At 41.4% G+C, this 18,164-nt stretch overlaps 1 protein-coding gene across 2 annotated transcripts in view; it reads left to right on the forward strand.

Annotated features, from left to right (window-relative positions):
- Window positions 1-18,164, forward strand: part of uzip (unzipped) — a 314,941-nt gene that overhangs the window by 290,413 nt on the left and 6,364 nt on the right. For both annotated transcript variants that reach the window (XM_065219629.1, XM_065219628.1), the window contains exons 6-7: window positions 7,035-7,349; window positions 8,932-9,168. In XM_065219629.1, coding sequence (XP_065075701.1) covers window positions 7,056-7,349; window positions 8,932-9,168 — 531 coding nt within the window. In that variant the 5' untranslated portion in view covers window positions 7,035-7,055. The remainder of the gene's footprint in view (window positions 1-7,034; window positions 7,350-8,931; window positions 9,169-18,164) is intronic.

Below are 18,164 nucleotides of genomic sequence, written 5' to 3' on the forward strand. Positions count from 1 at the left end.
TTTACATGGGTGGTAGATCCACCATCCGTAGGAAAAGGCCAACTTTGGAAATAAATTATACATAACATGTAACTGTGGCCAATCATGACTGGAGAGTATTCCTCGACTCAGCAGGAAATTCCAGTGTTTATTCCCACTCTATATGGGCAAATACAATCCAACCGAGACGAATATATTCCCGGGGCCAGAGCTACACAACAAAAACGGGCCAATTTTCCGACAGGATTGTTGTTCTCCGAATTGAAGTGACGACGCGTCGGTACGAAGGGGGGAAATACATTGCAAGACGCCCGCCAGTCTCAGCAGTTTGAAAGGGGTTCACAACTCCACTGAAGCACGAGTCTGTGCTGAAGGTACGCATACATAAAACTGTTTATCTCGACTGTTTCACCCAAATAACTTATTCATGACATCGAGAACCGTTTTCGGGATGCACGGAGGAGTTGCCGAAAATAAAGTTCGACTTCAGGTTTTTGAGGGAAATCCGCCTGTATCCGGAGTTTTTCAACCTCCACCTTCACCCAGAATTTTATCTGTGCGATCAAATCGGAGTTTGAGCATAGCAATATTATCCTTGCGTTCTCGTTTTCAACCGTTCGACAGACAACCGAGTAATGCATGCTTTTGGCACAGCTCCCCATCGGATGAATGTCTGTTTTCCACCTGCAACGCATTCCGTTTTCCCATTTTGCTCGGTGTTATACCTGTCGGCAAGCGAGGCGGTGGTGGGAGAAAATGGACCAAAAATGCACGCTGGGAATGTGGTAAAGTGGAATATTTTAGCGCTGATTGAAAAATATGTATGCTTCTGCTTTGGGGTGGATGATTTATGGAAATGTGAGTTGTGACACACGCTCGATTGAGTTCCGGGTGTCATAATGATAATTATAATTATCTTAATTATTCACTGTTGTCACATTGACAGAAATCTCCCATCAGAGGTTACCGGTTTCTGGAGAATTGATTAATCACAGTGTGTCAATTCTACAAAGTAGTTCTTGACTTTCTCATTTCTCGCAATCAAAGTCTACATTCAACAAGGAAAAGTTAGAATCTAGGAATCTCTATCCCGATGACATTTAGCAGCTGTTCATCAATGTGTGTTGTTGTTTAATTATTGCTCAAGAAAGTCTGTATCAGGGTGGCAACTGAATTTTCATTTTAAAATCCCGGTTTTGCTGGTTAATAATTCAAAAATTTCATGGTAGGGGAAATGGCTCTAATGTTAGCCTATGCATCTAAGATTGGACCCATCGCTAAAAATCTGCTATTTATCAATTTTACCTAGGTGAACGGGACGGTACTTCAACCAACCCGTCAATTTCCGGCAAGCGCTTTCAATAATTTGATATTACGTATACGCAAAATTCAGCATATTTGTAGCTCTGTGTCAAAAATTCAGCTCAATTGATCATAACAAAACATAGTTGCAACATGCCAAAGTAGGCTAGTTTGTATGAAAATCGACCTATTGTCATATTTTAATGGCCACCACTGTAGTGTTAGGTTTTGAACGCTTATAACATGGTCATTAATGAATGAAATTCAATTTTGATTACACCATTTTATTCAGATTGAATGTAAGATGTAATGTTTGGTATAAAAATGCTAGTTGTTTATCAATGGTTAAATATTGAAAATTGATCAAAGGTTTTAGCCGTAATCACCCAATCACGTGATCGCTCGCTTGCTATGATTATCGAGAGAACAGAGAGACGAGCCGGCACCACTCAATACTCAATGTCCTTTTTTTTCTTAATTTTTTCTATTCATTAACCTACATCAGCAAAATACAGAAAAAAGGTAGGTCTTAGAATGCTAATCTAAATGTTTAAGTTAGGGAAACGTAGAAAATTTGACTGCAGTCATCGTTTGACTGCCGAGAGCTGTAAAGAGCTGTTCGTTGCGTTGTACACTGAAAACGAAACTAACTCAGAGAGTAATTAAGGGGCTTTCCATAAACTACGTAGATTCCTTAGGAGAGGGGGGGAGGTTGAAAAATGTGTACGGTCTAATACGACATACAAATTTCCAATTAATTGTATGGACGATTGTCTACGCAGGGGAAGGGGGGGGGGGTCTAAAACCTCTAAAATCGGTCTACGTAGTTTATGAACAGCCTCTAACCTACGATTCTCCATACGAATGAGTAAAAGTGACTCACTTTCAGAATATTAAAGGAACTGATCTTCTAATTTCAAAAATTGAATCTTAATTTTAGGATTTATTAAACTAGGTTTCAAAAAATTATGAATGAATTGTTGATTTTGGAGTAAAATTTCTAAACCATTTATTTTGTTATTAAATAATAATATATTTATATTATTGAATGGAGCTGCAAAAATAGTCTAGTAGTCAAGGGGTAATCAACTCTGCACACTGTGCCGAAACACAGCATGGCACACTATTGGGCACTTCAGGACAAACGTTGACAAGTAGGATACAATCAACACAATATAAAACGGCATCACTGTCGAGAGTTGACGTTTTTCCAATCGTTGCTAAGGTTGACTTCTTTGTTGACTGCATTGGGCTTTACATTGGGTTCGGATTCCAAGGAAAAATGCTGTGAGTATTGCCTGCACCTGTACGATGAAACTAAGTTTATCTCATGAGATTCGTAGCGAAAATTCCATCGGCTCGTGGTTTTGTCCAGCTTCACGCCAACAGAGTTCTTCCACACCATGGCCGGTCGAGAGGGTCGATACGACAGTCAAGATGGCCAAAATGGGTTCCCTCCAGCAACGGTTCGTCAAATGCCTGTAAGATCGTCCAATACGACGGTACGGTGCGAAATGCAATCGGCTAACTGAATGGACAACAATCATTTGAACGACGACAATATTGTGCCAGCTGCGGAGGATTTTTGTTTTGATTTACAAGGTTGTTATGCAGACCGAACGATGAAGAAAAAGCCACATCATAGGGAGTGTGGGTGATAGGTTTTGTATTCCTTAGGTATCCTTCCCAGTCATTGGTTTCAATTGATCATTTTGTCAAGCTTCTGCATTCATGTTCCATCAGATGTCATAGCTGTTGTTTGCGGTGACATCTATCGGAAACTAGACACAATCTGTTTTCCTATAATTGTTCACAGAGGACATTGCAGTGCAAAACATGTCTGGTACCTCTATATATGCATTTAGATTATTATTCGAAGTCCCTCCTTTTTTACACATTCTGCACACAAAATAGCTCACCCCTCACAGAATTTCCCGACGAATTTTATGTATGGGGCGGGGCATAAAGTATCTTTTGCGCAGAATATGTAAAAAAGGAGGGACTTCAAATGTTAAAGCAAATGCATATATAGGGGTACCAGACATGTTTTGTAGTGTCAGGTACTCTATTTTGTAATCTGTGAAAGGGAAATCACAAATCGAGTGTCAACAAAATACATGGCATATTGAGAGATTGAGGTCGTTAGAGCAAATTTTCTCTCTCTAATTTGAATTTTTTGGCTCTCTGGGGACTGGTAGTAAAGCAGGTAAAATTGTATGGGGAAAAATCATTTTTAATTAATTGCTTGTTTAACAATAAATTCCGGCAAAAAACTGAACGACAAAGACCCTGATTAATTTCTTTAGGTTGTCGTTCACTTTTTTTCACCTGAATATGCACCGAAAGCGAATTATTCCCACTTCTCTCAATTTCTATATGGGGATTTTTATCACTTCCTACCAGCGGAACAGCGCCATCTCTGTGGAAAATGGTCGAACAAAATGATTAATTTCCGCGATAACATTGTAGTCACGGCGAATGAGAACAACCCAAATTTGAGTTTAGTTCACTCATAATCGCCAAAAGTGCAGGAACTCAGAGATGAGTAAAATTTGTCCCATGGTTTCCTGCGGAAAACCTAAAAAATCTGCCGGTAAATGATGAAATTGACGAAAATTTTATTCATTCTCGGAGTAGTACCAATAGACTGAGTGAATCCAATCTTTACTTTTCTCAAATTCGGGAATTTTTCCCTGGAAAATCCTGGAAAAAAACCTGGGAAAACATGAGGCAAATTTACTCATCGCTGAGTTCCTGCACTTTTGGCGATTATGAGTGAACTAAACTCAAATTTGGGTTGTTCTCATTCGCCGTGATGATATCAACTAGCAATGGGCGATACTGTATCAATATCGATAATATCGATACTTTTGAGTCGATATTACGATATTTTGTATCGATACTACAAAGTCCGATATTTCTGTGTATCGATACCTTTATCCCGATATTATATCGATACACCTGAATATTTTTTTAATCGATTCTCTAGATGCAAATTTCAACTTAATTTAATTCCAAATATCTTACTGTCATTGCCATTGTCATAGTCATTGAGCGGAATAATCAGATTGAAAATCATATGCTTTGACAAATACACTATAGTCTTTTTTTTTGCGTGGTTTTTTTTCTCGACTACGATACAACCTATCGACTTGATTCCAATCACATTATCCGTTTCAAGCTTTAGGTAATCGAATGACATACTTTAAAAAAAATCACAATTTTTGGTGTAAATACAGAAATGTTTAAAATATGTCCATATGGACCATAGCATGCTATAATTACGAATGGCATCACAATCCGATTTATAAAAAAATATTTAAGCATGTGAAAAATCAAAATCTCGGTCGTTTTTTTTACAGGCGACTCCAGTGTACATGACAGCAGATGTGTGGACAGACACTGGAAACAATAAGAGTTATTTGGGTATGATCTTACATTTCCTCGACGACGACCAAAAAGCTATGAAATCCATCGCTCTTGTCACACGCCCCTTAGAGGGTTATCATACTAAAGATCGATTGGTAAAGCAATTCAAAGCCAAATTCACGGAATGGGTTATCGAAAATAAGGTTTAAGTAACCGTGTATTTTATTTTAATTAGCGTTCTTGTTACCGATGGTAGCACAAATAAAATGTAATACAATAAACAATAAATTTGAAGCAGCAGAGAGGGTAGAGCAGTAACACACATTCACAAGTGAAGACACTACCAACGATGATCTACCGAGCTAGATTCAAGGCAGCAAACAAAGCCTGTGGGACATTCACGATCGTTTGGTAGCTAACCAAACTAGGTCGTGGAAAAAACGGCATCGATGAAACCCAACCAATCGAGCGGAATATCCGGAGAGCCTCAAAACTATTTACAACAGAGAGTCATTCCTAGATCATCTGATCCTCTTGAAGCTTGGAGTATCATTAAAAGCGAATATCCACACATCTTCTTGATCGCAATAGACTAAATATCAAGGATGGTAACATCTGTACCGTTTGAAAAACTGTTCTCCAGGACTGGCAGAACATGTGAAAACCAATTCAGACTCAACGCTACTAGAATGTTCAGTTTTCTGTTATATAATAACACATTTATTTACTTTTTATCCCCTGCCGTATTGTTTAGAAAAACGAAATTTCTCCAAAACCTGTATCGATACGGAAATATCGATAATATTGATACTTTTCACCCGATATTTTGAGCTTATCGATACATTCCAATTCGATATCTCGATACTCAAGTATCGATACTTTTCACAATATCGCCCATTGCTAATATCAACCCTCCCAACCATCAGGGTGGCCAGACCTACCGATTTATCGGTAGTCCTACCGATTTTCGGGGTGCCTACCGATTCACAGACGAAAGGTTCAAAACTACCGATTTTTCACTTTTCCTACCGAGAATCACAGATTTTTAGATTATAAATAGAAAAATTGATTTAGACACAGTTAAAGCAGAAGTTCTGAAGGACAGTGTATTGTTCTGGAGCACAGAGTCATCCCCCCCCCGCTCACAAAAGTTTCAAGTATCGGGAAAGCCTTCCCGCATAAACGCGAACCATAAATTGACCTTACCTTAAATGGTTAAAAATTGTTTATAATCCCTGCTAAACTTTAACTGAAATGGTTATGGAACTTTACATGAACGTTTAATGATAAAGTTTCAACCTTATGTATTATGGTTTTTTGGAACTGGACCTTACAAATAATGGGTTGTTAAGAACCATTACCGTTCCAAATTCTTGTTTTCTCCATACATTTTCGGAAAGAGAACTATATTAGAACCTTTTAACTTATGGTTTGATAACTTTAATGGTAATGGTTATGGTAGTCAGTAAGGTCCACGAATGGTTTTGTAACATCGATCAACTTTATGTGGAATATATCGCGAATTGGTTGCCTGTAATTTACTTATTACCAATTCACGATATATTCCACGTAAAGTTGAGCGATAATACAAAACCATTAATGGACCTTACTGACTACCATAACCATTACCATTAATGTTCTCAAATCATAAGTAAAAACGTTCTTATATAGTTCTCTTTCTGAAAATGTATGGAGAAAACAAGAATTTGGAATGGTAATGGTTCTTAACAACCCATTATTTGTAAGGTACAGTTCCAAAAAACCATAATACATAAGGTTGAAACTTTATCATTAAACGTTCATGTAAAGTTCCATAACCATTTCAGTTAAAGTTTAGCAGGGATTATAAACAATTTTTAACCATTTAAGGTAAGGTCAATTTATGGTTCGCGTTTATGCGGGTTCTTAAGTCGACCTACCGATAACTACCGATAAAAGTTTTGAGAAGCTACCGATAATGAAAAAAATAATCTGGCCACTCTGCCAACCATCATCCAGTTCTATGATCCACATGCCTCAATCCGCATGCACAAAAGAAAGGAAATTACCTCTTCCGTCTTATGTCGGTTTCGTTTTTGCGGTGTAGCTACACCGGTGCTACACTGCCGTACACCGAAATATGTTAGGGTGTAGATATAGGATGCACCTTTGTTTACAAATAAATGATGTTGAGTTGTCAAAGACTTGCGCTTATTCCTGCTTACACTACACCAGTGCTACACCGCAAAAACGAAAACGACATTAGTAAACTCGACAAATAATTCACTTTCCGTTCGACTTGGAACTAAAACTTTCATTATGGAACTGCTTTCCCTCCGTACCTAGTACCTACATTCTAACTGTTTGAAGTAACCAAGTTCTCTACATTCTCTTCTCCGTTTCAGTTTTTAGCCTAATTAGTCACAATGTCCCCCCGAAGGAGAACCAGTGGCAGTAGTAGCAGAAGTAGAAACAGTCCGAACCGACGGTATTCCGTCGTTCTGACGGTGGCGCTTCCCCTGCTACTGACAACCGTCATCGGCGGAAGCTGGGCAATGACCAACAGTGTGTTCAAAGCGTTCAGCAAAGATCAAACGGTCACGTCGAGCACGCTGGGATGGGAAAAGTTCAACGGCGAGAAAACCCAACTGCAGTATGCGGTGCAAAGTTACAACCCGGCGGAGAATCCCCGCTCCAAGGAACTGGTGGACAGTGACCAGGTTAGTTGCACCCAACCCGTCGATTAATTAGTGTAATTGAATTTGTAGTAAACCATAGCCAAGCGGTGGTGGTAGCGCTTGGTAGCCATGACTTTAGCAACATTCAAAAGTCCGTTCCATGTGAAATTAAAGATTAGAAAAAAATAGATAAATTACAGAAACACCACGATTGTATCAAACTAACAAGCAGTGCATACGAAGAATTGAATCAAGCTTAAAAAATTATGACATTTGACAATATTTGATAATTTTCAAACGCTCAAATTTTTAACAATGTCATACATGCTTTCTGTAACTACTCATGGAATGACTTTGATCAACCCCATCTGGCTTATTTATTGTTATGTAACAGCAGCGTTATTATTAATTGAATCCAATATTCAACGCCGCGCCTTCCGCATACTGTACATTAGGGTGGGTCAACTTTATATGACGGATCACAACCGTCAGCTTTCCACAGCTTTTTCGATTCGTTCAGCAATTATGCAAAATTTGAATGAATTCGATTACGATCTGGATTTGAGGGAGAGCTTCAAAATGTGTATGGAAAACGGAACAAAACTATTCATTTGTTTGACAAAAAATGCAAAAGGACTCAACTTCGTAGAAGACCGCAAATCGGTTCGACTTCTGTGCAAAAATGTATTTTTTTTTGCCCTGGTGCTCCGCGCAAGCCTACACAGAGAAAAAAAAATTACCCAAAATTTAAGTTCTTTTTACTTAATTTTGGGTAATTTTGAGTTTTGCATCCCACTCTCACTTATTGTTGTTGTCAAAAACGGAACGAGAGATTCGACTTTCTCATGACTATCGTTCAATAAGCTACTAGTGAGTATATGAGATATTCTCAAATTTGAGTCAATTGAACTTAATTTTGGGTAGAAAATACATACGAGTAGGTAATTATTTTTGCCGTAGCCAAATGCAAACTACTATAAGCGGTTTACTGAAAATTAGCTTATTGAACGGAACATGGGAGATGAGAGAAAAGAACTTAATTTTGGGTAATTTTTCGGTTCCGTGTACAAGCTTATAATCACCCCAGTAGGTATGCGCGAAACACATGGACAAAATAAAAAATAATAACTTTTTGCACATAGGGGAAATGTTGGCTTTGGCAATACCTTAACCTATAATCGACAAAGTCCTAGAGCTCTCAAATTTGGCCAAAAGATGTTCTGAAACACAATGTCTCAAAAATTGAGCTCTCAAGGACGTTGTTTTACCCCCTGACGATAAAAGTATTACCGTCATTAACCCTAAGTCGAATTGATTTCCGCTCTTCAACGACTTTTACTTTTTTCAATGTAAATCCCAGTGAATTTTTGACAAGCAATTGAACAGTTTCGGACCGTTTCCCATACAAATTGTAAAACTCTCCCGCAAATCCACATCGTAACCAAATTCGTTCCAATTTGGCACTGTTGTTGTGGACCTCAATACGAACCCAGAGAGCTGTGGGGAAATAGGGGGTTGTTAAGTTGACCCACCCTACTGTACATATTGACTTATTAGTGCAATATATCTAATTCTAACCTTTCCCATTTTCACCGGAAACCCTCCCTCCCACACACACACACAGCTGAGCCACGCCAGCTACGTGTGCCGGATACAGATCGAGGGCATCTACTGTGCCGGTCAGACGCACATGGAGGACTCGTCCACCATCTGTACGGCGTCGCTGCAGTCGGACGTCCGGCGGCATCGAACGTTCGAGGTGCTGGTGAACCGAGGCGGCGGTGGAAAGCTCAAGTGGCAACCGTGGAACAAGTATCAGACGGAGAAGTTCCACGGTGCCGTCAGTTCCAGCATCGGAAAGGTAAGTGTTTATTGATTGGATTTCTTTTTTTGTTGCGCTCTGTTCTACTGTGAAGGTGGGGCATCTTATTTGCATATCGGTGGAAGGTGTGTTCGAGGTGGAGATTCGATACGATAAATGGATTGAAGGGCTATGAGTCTTGTTATCTCTTGGGGTGATACGGATAATGGAAAGGATCTGGGAAATGGCTTTCTTTCCAGAAAATATGATTCAGTAATTTAATTTTATTTGAATACTTGAAATGCTTCGAAAAGATTTTGAGATTTATTAGATTACATTGGAGATCTTCTCTTCTTATCTATTTACCTGTTGGCTAAAATGAACTGAACTTTGAGTGGGAGTTCAACCCGGATCCAGGAAATTAAACGGCAAACTCCGTCGTCCAGAAGAACGAAAGAGACGACAAATTCACATTGCTGCTTTCAATTACTTGCTTTGGTGTTATATTGGCATACATTGGAAACAAATCCATTTAAAGGGACAAAGTACGTGGGATTCATAGAATTTCTTGTGAACAGGATAAAATATGGCCCCTTGTCCGGATTATTGCATTTGAATAACCTTAAGCTTGAAAGATGCTGGAAATCCTTACAATCTATGTTTCTGACGGACGACTGATAAAATTCTAGACTTACTTTGGAATAGAGAGGGTCTAGTATCAATGATATTTATATAAGGTCTGGGCCAACAGGCAGCTTGCTGGTTTCGTCTAAAAAGATAAACATTGCAATATAATACGAACACCACTAACCATTTGCACATTTCACTAACACCAATAAGCCCTTTGGCCCAGACCTTATATAAACGTCATTGGTCTAGTATAAGAGAGAAGTGCGGACTGGTTGATTTTGAGCTAAGAGGAAGAGGAGACAACTGGCTTCTTACTCTTTTATCTCCATCTATATCTATCTCTATCTCTATCTTACGCACTTCCAATCGGCCAATAACGAGCTCGTTCGCGTTTGACAGAAAAGTGGTTCGTTTTCACCCCCGTATTGTCTTCTCTACCTATACATCTAGTTTTCACAGGAAATCCTATGTATGAGTGCTCATTGCAAGACAGCCTATATTACGTGATATAGGCTGTAATGTGAACGGGGTATTAGGTTTTGAGCCAAACGAACTGTCAAAGCCAGAGCCAATCGAGCAGCGCCTATTTTGATTGCATTGGCAACGCTGCTAGAAACCACCCATGAAACAGGCATAGGTTGCCAAGGCAGTTTGTTTTGAATCCGCTTCTCTCTTACTAGACCCGCTCTACTTTTTTTAAGGACCGTGGAATATTGTAGTTGCTACTCCGTTTCTGAGGGGCTGTTCGTATACTACGGGGGGTCAACAATCCCAAAAAAAAACTGCCTACGTAGTTAATGAACAGCCCCTGATCAGGACAAGTGGATCTGCACAGAGAACACCATAGATGGCGCTTGGGATTAGCTTATTCCATCTTTAATGCGCATGTTCACTAATTTAAGTTATTTGTAGATAAGAACCGGCGCCAGCCACGTCCACGCGGTCTTTTGGGAAGGGGAAGGATGATTAGTAGGACAATCGTTGTTAAGAGACCGTGTTTACCTCATGAAATGGATTATTAACATTTTGTAAATAACATTGGTTGCTGACTCTTCAACTTATATGGAAAAATAAATATATATATATAAAATAGTGAAATAGAGGAACAACAGAAATCAAAATGATTTAAAACAAGCTACAAACGAATAATCTAAACAAAACAAAGCTCAGCTGGCATGTTTCCGATAGGAGAAATCCATCCAGTTGAGATGTCCCGACGGTCGAAAGAAATTCCTGCTATAACAAGTGGTAGATTTTGGCTTCTTTTAAGAAGGTTACTACTTAGTGCTGCCGCGGCCGGAGTATCATTCCCGAGCAGATCCCTGATGCTGGAAGTTTGGCAGAGCGACTCCCGAAGATTTTGGAACTCCGGGCAGTTGCACAGGTCGTGTTCGACGGTGTAGGGTACCCCGCAGATGATGCAGCTTCTGCGGAACGACAGGCCACCATAGTTATAGTAGAGTTTGGTGTGCCCGGTCCGAAGCCGCGAAATCACGCTTTGATCCCTCAGGTTGTCCAGTTCGCTCCATGCTTCAGTTGACCCTTTGACTTTGCGGATGAAGGCAGTTCTGTTGCGGAAGCACTCGGCCTCCCATGCCGCTCGAATCGTCCGCATGATCCACCGTCTGACGTCCTGTAGGGGTACCTTGTCGGTGAGTCTAGGACCCGATGTCCCGGCTCCGGCAAGGTGATCAACATACTCGTTACCTGGCACTGCACAGTGTCCTGGAATCCATCTGTACACGGTGTTCGGTGGGGCGTACTTGATAATCGCCTGGATCCATGGGTGTTTTGGTGCTTCCGAGGTGATCGCTTGAACGACGCTGTGTGAGTCGGTTAAGATAAGTATCGGTTTGTTGGCTGGCGTCGTAGCGGCACGGAAGATCGCTGCAGCCTCGGTTGAGAAAAACGAGCACTGTGGAGGAAGACTGCTGCTTTCAGCAATACCGTCTCCTAAAATCCCGATACCTACTCCGCTTATCGATCGGGAGCCGTCGGTGTACCGGTGGAGGGGTCGGCATAGTTGGACCCAAGTAACTCGGCGACCGATCTGTGTAGAATTTCGGATGCATCCCCTGCTTTGAAGCGGTTCTTGATCCGATTGTCCAATTGGATTCGTGAAGAGTGCCAACTTTTCTCTCCATACCAATGGACTTTGGCCACTGGGGGAAGGTCGATGTCGGCGGCCGTGCGGAGGACTCTGTTCCCCAAGTAACAATTCAAGCTGAACAGTAAGAACAAAAGCTGAAAATTGGTTGATTTAAGGTGTACAAAGCTGATTAACAGCAGGCTGAATATATAGTTGATTAGTAGTGCATGAAGCTAATTGTATCCCCATAATTCAACCTCAAGTTAGCTGATCTAAAGATTGAACAAGCCTTAATTTAGCTTAACACTACTCCACAAATCAGCAATGCACTACACATATTTTGATAGCCTAATTGGTTAAATGTAGTCAGTGTCACTCGTTGCATTTCCGGCGTTTTAGTTCTTCTAAATTCACTGCCTACCGTTCTAATCTCAAGCAGCGGCAGAAGTAGAGACAAAGTAGAGGAGCTTTTTAGGAATAGCTCCAGGTAGAAGTGGGCTGCGACGACGTAGGAAGAATTATCATTTGTATTTCTGTGTTTTAATTGCTATATTGCACTAAATTTTCAAACAGCATTCCAAATATATAACGCAATTATGGCACTTAAATAGCTTCCACATGAACATCGAAATAAATCGGGCACTTGTGTCCACATTGTGTTAACTACACTTGAAAATGAGAGGAATGTTTTACTGTCACCAATTGTTGTTTACAATTCTGCATTGCTGTATAATACTCTTCCGGTTGCTGTTATTCAACTTAAATTTGACGTGTTTCAAGTTAATGATCATACCTTTTGCCACACATATGCCTAAGTGGTCCAGTAGGTATGATTGATGCCTGTGAAACAACGACTGCCGGTTCGAATCCCGAAATGCAAAGGTAATTTTTAGACTTAAAATTACAATACAAATATGTACATTCAATTAATCAGCACCTTGTTGCAGTCCCATAAAAAAATATATAAGATATGAAGCGGTCTTCCATTAGGGTTAACTACCCCATTTCCGGCCTATTAAGCACAACCCGCACTTAGTTTTTCTTAATCTAGCACAGTTTAGCACCAAACGGAATGTTATTATTATTGATGGCTTCCAAATTTATTTACCTTTCCGTACGTACCAAAACATTTGATAAAGAGAAACCCATCGTTGAGATATTGTCAAAAGTCTAACACTGCTTCTTGACGCCAAACTCGGTCTACGGATTCTAAACTCGGCCTAACACATTGAAACGCCATTGAAACGCCAATGAATTCACTTCGGGCTATCGAATAAGAATAAAAATTGATTCGGTCGGAGCGCTACTTTTGTTTTTGGGAATAATGGGTGCAAATATTCATATCACGCGTTCTCATTGACTTCGTTCGGAAGCTTATTTGCTAAAGTATCGTACCAAACACATAATTGACTTGTTAACTCTGAAATCTTGGATTTATTTTAAGTTTTCTGCTCGATAGGCCCAAAATGGGCGATTAGGCCGAAGTAGTTCTCTACCCTATTTTATTTTTTTCTAAATAAAACTAGAAGGCTGAACAAGGGTTGGAAAAGACTGTTGTTTAATGCCTTAAAAAGCTTATAATTTATATAACTGTTAAGCTTTCGGCTGATTAAAATCACCAGATTTAGATGCTTAAAAGCTGAACAAAGGGTAACGTGGTCTATATACAACAATTATTCAAACTAAGGCTGAACTAAAATCGATTGAACAACACTTGTGAAGCATCAAATTGTTACTTGGGTCCCCTCGTCGAGGAGAAAGATCCTATTGTTTCCGGAGGTCTTGGCGGAAAATGCGGCGGCTTTTGTGGCAATATTTGCGTTTAAGCAGAACCGGAAAGGAAGAGACCCGCTTCGATGCATGCGGCGTCTGCTGGAGTGGATGGCCGGAGAACAGATATGATGCGGATGTAGTTGTTGTAGACCGGTGCTAGGGTTCTAACCACCTTCTCTGAGGCGGTACAAGTAATTTCCGTCCCGTAAAGTCGATGATGGCTCGCGCAAACCCGGAACCGAACATCGCGGTTGTTGGATCGGTGAGGCCGAGAGACCGTTTTAACGAGGTTGAGTCTACTGCTGCAGTCCTTTTTGACCTGTTGGAAATGCTGGTGGAAGGAGAGCATTCGGTCGATCAGTAGGCCGAGGACGCGAACTGTTTTCCTGGTTGGAATGACTTGGTCGTGGATCGTAATTGGGGTGCTATTGACTCGGTGATGAGCCGGACATACGTGGCATCGGATGCTCTTTCTGGCGGACAGCTGGAAACCCATCGAGTCGGTCCATTTGACGACGGCAGAGACTGCCGCTTGCGCTTGCCGTAGGGTTCGGATCTGTGTGTGACCGGTGGCCACAATCAGCCCAGGTCAAATACCCCGTTCATTGCCACCAGAAGCAACGTGACTGCGATAACGGAACCTTGAGGGACTCCGGTCTCCTCGTTGAAACTTTTGGACCGCGTGTTCCCCACCTATACACGGAATGACCGGTCGGTCAAGAATTTTCGTATGAAATACATCATATGTCCCTTCAAGCCCCAGTTTGTAAGTTTTTCCAGGACGGCTAGCGTCCACGTCCGGTTGAAGGCCTTGGAGATGTCCAATAAGATGATTTCAACGAGGTGTTCCTGGTCGTAAGCTTCCTTGAGGACGTCCCTCAAAGTGGCAAAGTACGTGGACGTACCGATACCTTGTCGAAAGGCATGTTGTCGCCCAGACAACCAGAAGTCGCATAACAATGTACAGACAGTATCGTAAATTGCTACAGTTTAAGTCAAAATCGCATATAAGAATGGCATACCTCACATTATGTTTAAGTTAAATCGTATAGAATGCAAATTTTCGACCTATATGCGATGACTCATTTTTCAGTCGTACTGTATCACACATTAAATCGGATTACATCGTAAAACTTTTCAAAATGAATTTGTTATTACAGATTAAATCGTATATGATGTTAAATCAACTCGTTTAAAATTAACTTAAAATATGCACGTATATGGCCTCCACTTTTGTACGTATAAGCCATTTCTTTGCATTCTATACGAATTGTTTGTTTGTATATATGTTTGTATATCACGAAAACAACTTTGAATATACGTGCATTCTGGTTGTCTGGGCGGTGGTCGAGCAAGCTGTTGATCTCAAGGAACATCTTGAGTCGACGGTTCACCATCCGTTCAAATACTTTGGCCATGCAGGATGTAAGAGCGATCGGCCGGAACCTAACGGGTGGCAACTAAAATTTTGGAATTTTTTCGAGGCCTCTATGCTCAACAACAAACGAGCTCAGAGAGAAATAAGAGTGTGTATGTGTTAGCTCTCTCTCTCTCTCTCCTCTTTCTGCTAGTATTTTCTGTTTTGTTTATGCTTGCTCAGTTTTGCTCAAAATGCCGTCGAAACACGAAGTATTTCGCGAGCGCGTTGTACAGTTCAACGAACTGCACAGAAATCTCGGCAAAAAGTATACGGTACAACATTTTTAAAGCGAAAATGTTGCGGCTTCGACTGTTTACCATCCCCAACAACTGCTCGCAAGCAAGGTAGTGGAAGACCAGCCAAAATTATGGACGCAAAAGGACTTCGTTCTCTTTCTCGTGTCATGGTTCAAGCCCTCTGGTTTGGCAATCAATCAATATTTGTACCAGAACGAATGTTTGAAGAAAATTTTGATCCCGTTTCTACAAAAACATCATGCTGATGGACAATACGTGTTTTGGCCGGATAAAGCGTCATCGCATTACGCCAAAAAAACACAATCGTTCCTGAATACCCATTCGATCCCATTTGTACCCAAAAACCACTACCCGACAAATCTGCCTCAGTGTCGCCCAATCGAAGATTTCTTCGGGGTTTTGAGCTCCTTGGTGTACAAAAATAACTGGAGAGCCACGAATTGCAAACAGTTGATTGGTAGAATCAAGAGATGCATTCGCAAAGTTGACATGAAGGCCGTACAACGCTCCTGTTCCGACATCAAACGGAAGCTTCGCCGAACATCCGATTACGGACCGTTTTCAAATGTTCACTAATTTTTTTTTTCAACAATGGACAATGTATCTTTAATTTCAATAAATAAGATCTTCTTCAAGTATGTTTGTCTTTTTTTGACAGCTTGAGCAAGAAATTCCAAAATTTTAGTTGCCACCCGTTAGATGTGCCCCTGTCTTTTTCGTTTGCCTTCGGGATGGGCACGACGAGACTCTTCTTCCACAGCGTCGGGTAGGTATCCGAGACCCAGAGTTGGTTGGGCATCTCAAGCATGCAATACTTGCCCTCAAGAGGCAGCTTTTTTAAAAGTGTATACCCGAGATCGTCAGGTCCCGCAGATTTGCCGTTGCTGCGGCTTAGTGCGTGCTGGAGCTCCTCCCAGGAGAAAGGCTCGTTGATTTCGAGGTTGTCCGTGTCAGGCGGGATGCTGAACTCAGCGACTGATGTATGGGTATGGGTAGGCTTTGACAACCGCTGAAAGTGGCTATCGTAACCGGAGATAGCCGAAATTTCTGCGAAATACCCTCCGAGTTCTTCGGCGACGGCTGCCGGTTCGGAGATGGAATTAACTCCGTTAGCTTGTACATGTAATGGCGTCGAATGCCGTTTACCGCTGAGAGCATTAACCCTGCTCCAGAGATCGGCAGAGGACTGGGAGGCGTTGATGCTTTCAAGGAAACCAGACCAACTGTTTAGCTTCGCATTTATCACTTCTTTTCTGCATTGAATATGCAGTGCACGGTACCGGGTTAGTAGCTCTTCCCTGTTTGGGTCATCTATCGGGGTTCGCCTGAGTTTCCGTAGAGCTTTCCAGCGGGCTTTAACGGCTTTTTTTTTTGGTGTCTTCGCTCCACCAACGGAGGGCTTTTCGTCCAGTTAGGCTACTGGTCTTTGGTATGGTAAAGCGGTAACGGATTGACGTACAAATAAGGTTAATACATCAATTCACTGTACTTTTAGGAAAAAATATCAATACAAATCATTTCTCTTCGTTTCTAATGAAAATTCGCACTTTCTTCTTTATTCTTCCCATCAAACGCTGCACACCTCCGGAGTCAACTTGCTTGGCACATTTGTTCCACATTTTGGTCATCTGAATCGCGTCCCGAACCGTTTTTCTACTTTTCTTAAGCTTCCGCTTAATTATTGCCCAAAATCTCTCGATGGGCTGGAACTGCGGGCAGTTGGGTGGATTTATGTTTTTATCGATAAAATCTACGTTATTATCGCGGTACCACTGGATGACTTCCAGGCTGTAGTGGCAGCTCGCCAAATCTGGCCAAAACTTCACGGGACCTTTATGGGCTTTAATGAAAGGTAGTACGCGGTTTTTGAGGCATTCTTCCTTGTACAGCTTCGAGTCCATCGTCTTATTCGTCACGAACACTTTGGTCTTTGCTCCGCAGCTGCATATCCCTTGCCAAATCATCAGTTTTTTGGAAAATTTGTCCATAAAAGCAAACTTAAACTTCGCAGGAACATCGCCATGTAGAATGTTTGGCCAGGAAGCTGTCCGAAATCCATTTTGACGTAGGTTTCATCGTCGATGAGCAGGCATCCTTGGTACTTCGTCAAAACCTGCTGGTAAAATTTCCGAGCTCGAGTTTTGGTGACGAAACTTTGCTTTGGTTGCTTGCTGCCTCGATAAGAACGATATCCTGCTCGCAAACGAATTCTTCGAACGGTACTGCGAGCAGCAGCGTATTTTTGTGCGATTTCATTATCTGATAGTCCAGGGTTTGCTCTGACGGTTCTCAAAACCTTCTGGTTCAGCTTGCGGTCATATGTTCCACTACGTTGCTTACCTTGAGGCACTCGATCCACGCTCTTTCGCTCCCTGAAACGTTTAAGCCCATCACACACGGTTGATTTGGCGATTTTTATTGCGGACCACGTTGAATTATCAACGTGGGTGTGCAGAATTTTTTCTCTCCTCTCGACTTCCAACTGGAATAATTTTTGACTCACTGCACGTAACACCGTAAAATTTATACCACAGAAAGTGGGCGCCTAGGTAACAACAAACCGTTGTAAAATAATTCTTGCAGCGGTCACTTTCCATGCCGCTGCAATACAATAAGTGATTCCGGATTCTAACTGGACAGAACTTTAGCGGATGCAGCATCTAACACCAACTTAGAAAAATCCGGGATGGTTAACGGATTGCGTTCGAGGATCATGGCCATAATTGTTCCCTGATACCCATCCCAGTCAGCCTCGTCGTACAGCCAGCGAGGCCTTTTAGTGACTTCTGGGGCCGTGGCTGACGAAAGCTGCATTTGGATGGGGTAATGATCACTTCTGTACAAATCCGCATTGGTGCACCACGTGGCTTTTCCTGCTATAGAACGG

This window comes from Ochlerotatus camptorhynchus, unplaced genomic scaffold (assembly GCF_037179485.1).
Source record: "Ochlerotatus camptorhynchus isolate MF236.1 unplaced genomic scaffold, CSIRO-AGI_Acam_v1.1 ptg000107l, whole genome shotgun sequence".
In the NCBI taxonomy this organism is placed as follows: Eukaryota; Metazoa; Arthropoda; class Insecta; order Diptera; family Culicidae; genus Ochlerotatus; species Ochlerotatus camptorhynchus.